The sequence below is a fragment of the Pinus tabuliformis genome, chromosome 4_1, assembly GCF_031772625.1.
Source record: "Pinus tabuliformis cultivar Carrire ecotype Pingquan chromosome 4_1, CPIR1, whole genome shotgun sequence".
Classification (NCBI taxonomy): domain Eukaryota; kingdom Viridiplantae; phylum Streptophyta; class Pinopsida; order Pinales; family Pinaceae; genus Pinus; species Pinus tabuliformis.
This window is the reverse complement of record NC_142303.1, coordinates 228183191-228188119: the sequence shown is the minus strand read 5'-3', so window position 1 is coordinate 228188119 and position 4929 is coordinate 228183191. Positions and strand designations below refer to the sequence as shown.

Here is a 4929-nt window from a genome sequence, read left to right as displayed (position 1 = left end):
TATAAATTAAAATTGGAAAAAAATTACTCATAAATGTAGATAATTGATTTAAGTTTAAATCTTCACCCAATCAAAATCAAATTCAAATTAAAAAAAAAAAAAAATCATTTAAAAAAATCAAATTATGTCAATAAACTTCCAAACTCTACCCAACTCAACATTTCTGGTTAGAGCATCTTAACGTCCAAACTCTACCCAACAAAACATTTCTGGTTACAACATCCCAACCAGTAAGCAGATCATCTACATTGCGACTGGCGCTGGCCTAAGCTTAAAAATAACCAAAACTCGGGAAAAATTTAAAAACTATGGAAGATGCGGCGCGTGGAACGGCTAAGGTCAAATTTTGGAAGAAGTTGTGACAGGTGTCGTTATTTGGGCAGTGAAATGGGAGAGTCAGTGTAGAATTCCACTGAGATTTTGAGAAAAGATGAGGTAGATTCGACGACCACCGGGATCCAATAATTCGGCTGGTCAAGTCTTCCGGCTAGCAGCCGCCCCCGTGGAATTTCTGTCCACTTCCCCACAATTATCGGCTTCGGACTCCATTCCCTTGCCTTTATATAGAAAGAATTGTCTAATCCATAAGCACCAGGAACTCGGGAGCAGACTCTGAATCGGTTCGAGGATTACAGAATAACAGCAAGTGCCCCAGAGCGTTTTCTGTGTCGAATTCGTATCCAACCATGGATTCTCACGGCCATAATTTCAATGGTAATACAGGGAATGATTCCACGACGATTGTCATGAGCGGCAAAATCATGCTGGTAGCCATCATAGTTCTGTTCACAGTGGTTCTCTTTATCTTGGGTCTGCATCTCTACGCGCGCTGCATTTGGGGACGCAGGGGTTCTCTCCGACGCCGTCGGCTGTTCTTTATCGGCGAGCAGGATCCCCCGAGGCTCCAGAGAGGCGGCCTCAGCAAGTCGGCGATAGAAGCAATTCCCGTGTTCATCTATCAGTCGGAAAATCACAAAGAGGGGCTCGAGTGCTCCGTCTGTTTGTGCCAATTCGAGGGCAACGAGAAGGGCAGATTGCTCCCGAAATGCCACCACAGCTTCCACATCGAATGCATCGACATGTGGTTTCAGTCGCATTCGACTTGCCCCTTGTGTCGAGCCAGCGCCCAGCCCGACATGGCCGCCGATTCTGTCGTGGTCGTGGTCGAGGAGGCCGCGGCGGGAAGCCCTTCTGAAAGGGAGCAACAATTATCCCCTGTTTCAGAGAGCAACGCGTCGATTTCCAGGGAAGCCGACTCCGACATCAACCTCTGCAATTCGTGCAGACACGACGAGGGTCTCCCGTCTCCGACTTATCCCACCAACGTGCTCTTCTGGGGTACCCAAAACAGGGTTGATTCTGTGTCGAACCCTGCCTTCTTCGACCAAGGGACGACATCGACTTCTCGCAAAACCCTAGACAAAATCATTATTGACATACCGCGAAGAGCCGACAGTTTTTCTTCTCCCAGGCTAATGTCCAACGATGATCACCAGGCTTTTTCGCCAAGTCAAGCTCTTAAATCACCCGGCGCTCGGCTCCGATCATTGAAGAGACTATTGAGCAGAGACAAGAGAGTCGTTCCACAGAGTCCAGATGCTGGCAGAAATATTCAAATTGAGCAAGAGAGTCCCCGTCCATGCTCATAGCTTAGGTTTTATTGAGTGATCTCTACTTCAATGAACACTTGTATAAATATATTAGTCATAAAATTGCAGAATCTCACTCAGCCCAGGACGAATATTGCTGGACGCTGTTGTGCTGGATAAAATGAGGGCTTTTCCTTATCTCTATGTATATTATGTCTGTGTAGGCTAAATAGCCTGCTTTTGGGTTCAACCAATTTGGGTCACCAGTTGTCCCATTCACTGGTTAGACCCTTCTCCTCGGAATGACGATCCAACGACAACCTTGTTCTTGGAAGTTAATCACTTCGAAGGTCAAACCCCTGCAGATAGTGAGTACTTCACTTGGTTCCTCTTCATTCTTTTCATTTTTCCTTACTATTGGTTATATTGAAATTAACAATCCGCACAGCTGCTTGCTGCTCTCTGTATGCATTATTTCCAGAGAAGCGTGTAATTTGTTCATAAGAGAGAGAAATATGCTTGTCTCTCTATTAGCTCTGCTTATTATGCAGACAATTTGGTACAAGTCTATTGATTGAGAGTTTTATTATCCATTTTCACACAGATATGTTGAATGAGAGTTAAATTAACCTCTTTTGCACTATCCTGTAATCTTTTGATTGAGTTAAATTATCCACTTTAGCACTATTTTATTGATTTAGTATTAAATTAATGTTAAACCATCAGTTCTGTAATCTAGAAATCACATCTCCATTGTGCTATATTTCGAAGGCAACCGAGTCTTTTAGGGCTGTTTGCATGCTAAATTCGATGTTTGCTTCAAACTAGGAATGCGCTATCTATTGCCAGTCGAAAAGGTTTGAAACTGAAAATTTAAAACAGGAGACTACATCATGTTTTCTCTGATCAAGGCTAATTTAGCAGCACTCTAATGCCAGTCTTTTTAGTTTGATTCTCATTCATTAGAGGCCTGGTAACCTTTTTCAAAAATAAAAACATAAATTGCCAACCGGGCCATCGTTTCACTGATGATAGAGATCTGGCATCTAAAATAAACCTAAAGAATCCTCATTCGTATTTTCTTAGTTTGATTCTTATTCATTAAAGGCTTTGGTAACATTTTTTTAAAGATAAAGACTTAAAATTGTCAGCTAGGCTCTGGTAACATTTTTAAGAATAAAAACCTAAGAAGTGTCAACAACGCTTTGGTAACATTTAAAAAAAAAATAAAAGACCTAAATTTGTCAACAAGAGGCTTTGGTTCACTGATAAGGTTGATGGAATTTTGAGCTTTCCACGAGGATTCGATTCTTGTTGGGTCAGCCATACCCAAATGGCATGCTAAAAGGGGGATGAGGCTGGGTGCAACTCCCAGGTTGATTTGACAGAATAGATACCCCTCAAACTTGGCATTTAAATAAACATAAAAAACCTCATTGCCTCTGAGCAGACCACAATTCACAAACTATTTAGGTGGACCTTGGCAAGATTTTGGTGAAGATATATGCACAATGATTGACTAAAGAAACAAAGATGAGTACAACATGTCCCATAGCGTAGAAATGAAAGTTACAGTGCATTTAAAGCACGCAATACATCCCACAGCATAGAGATGAAAGATATCGTGCATTCAATGCCAGACATGTTTAGATTTCTGATGGTCCACAGGATTATGAATAAGTTTGATGGTCCTTTGATCGTCACAATAGAGATGGGTGGAGCCCTTTTGAGGAATACCTGACTGATCAAGACTCATCCTCATCCAAACAAAATGCTTCCCAGCTAGGAGAACATTCGTATACACAGCTTCTATAGAATATAGAACCGTTGTCTCTTGCTTATTAGAACACCACGGTATTGGTTGAAAGACAAGAGTGAACAAGTAATTGGAAGTGGAACAATGCCCGTTAAGATCAGCCCAGTCTACATAAAATCCTAGAAGTTGAATAGGGGAACCTTTGGAATGGTGAATACCCATATAAGTTGTACCCTTCAAATAGCTCAAAATACTGTTGGTTGCCTGTCAGTGACTCTCATGAGGTGCTCGCAGGTATCAGGAACACAAACTAACAACAAAGGAAATATCTAGTTGAGTACGAGTAAGGTAGAGTAGACTACCTACTAAAGAGCGATAGATAGTAGCATCAAATAAAGGAGAGGGACAGTGTCCCTAAAACTTCATTTCAGTGGCAAGAGAGGTGCTAAATGACTTACAATTCTCCATCTTGAAGTGTTACAACAAATCCAGAACATATTGAGGTTGAGAGGAAGAGATCCCGGAGTTAGACTATGTAATATGACTGCCTAGGAGGTAAATGAGTGATTTCAAGTGACCCTTAAAGCCTTAGCTACAATTCTTTAATCCGAGAGGTTGAGTTGTCAGTTACAATTAGATCATCCACATAGAGCACAATAAGAAGGGTTGCGACTGAGACTCTCACCTAAGAGGAAAAATCCTAACCCCAGCAAGAGAGCCAAGAAGCAACTATCAAACAAGCCACCCACCATCACCTTGGTGGCCTTGCCTTTCACTCTAAGGCTAGGAAGGGGCTTCTTAGTGTTTTCCTACGAGTCAAACTAAGCTAAATCACGTATTAAGAGGGGAGCCTCTTCTAGCTTGGCTCAACAAAAGACCTTGTCAATGACAATATCCACTCAAAAAGGTATAGAGTGCTCTTCAATTATGTGTGAATAGTGGGTCAAATTATTAATTATGAACAAACTTCAAAGCTCATTCGATGTGATGCGGGGAAAATAAAAATGGTTTGCTCAGTAAACCATTTACAATTTCTCAATTCTTACTATGAAACTCAAAAAACATTAAGCCATTGACAAATGTGTTTGGTGGCCAGATAGATCATGAGTTAAGTTTGCAATTGAAAAAGGTGTAGATCATTCGTTCATCACACCAATCATAAGATACCATGCACCAATAGTGTGACTTCATTTAAGATAACAGAAAATAGTGACAAAGTTGCATCATTCTGTGTGTTAGTCAGCAGTGAAAATTGATGTATCCGAAGTGTGGTGTTATGCTTTACAAATGCTTCAAAGGAGAAGAGTACCCAAGTATGTAGCCACAACATTCAACTGTAGATTGTAATCATTAACAACAATAATCCTTTTGACAATAGTCAGAGTGTTATCATATTGTTTCAGCAGTGCGCTTCCGCATTTATGTCAACCCAAGTATTTAAGTGTTGCAAACTTAAAATTCTTATCATAAGGCTTCAATTTTCCAAAATTCATTATTCATTATGTGTAAATCTGTGTAGAATGTATGCCTCAACAATACTCAGAAATGCATAAAACCACTTCATACACCCATTGTCAATAAGCT

At 40.8% G+C, this 4929-nt stretch overlaps 1 protein-coding gene across 1 annotated transcript; it reads left to right on the top strand.

Moving 5' to 3' along the window:
* The first annotated feature begins 486 nt into the window (after positions 1–486).
* Positions 487–2178, top strand: LOC149175061 (RING-H2 finger protein ATL3-like). Its single transcript, XM_089419508.1, has one exon. It carries the CDS (start codon positions 687–689, stop codon positions 1647–1649), a length of 963 nt encoding a protein of 320 aa, XP_089275634.1. The 5' UTR covers positions 487–686; the 3' UTR covers positions 1650–2178.
* The last annotated feature ends 2751 nt before the right edge of the window (positions 2179–4929 follow it).

Bases quoted from the DNA above. Each gene is read 5' to 3' on its own strand.
- LOC149175061 (XM_089419508.1), top strand. From the start codon at position 687: ATGGATTCTCACGGCCATAATTTCAATGGTAATACAGGGAATGATTCC.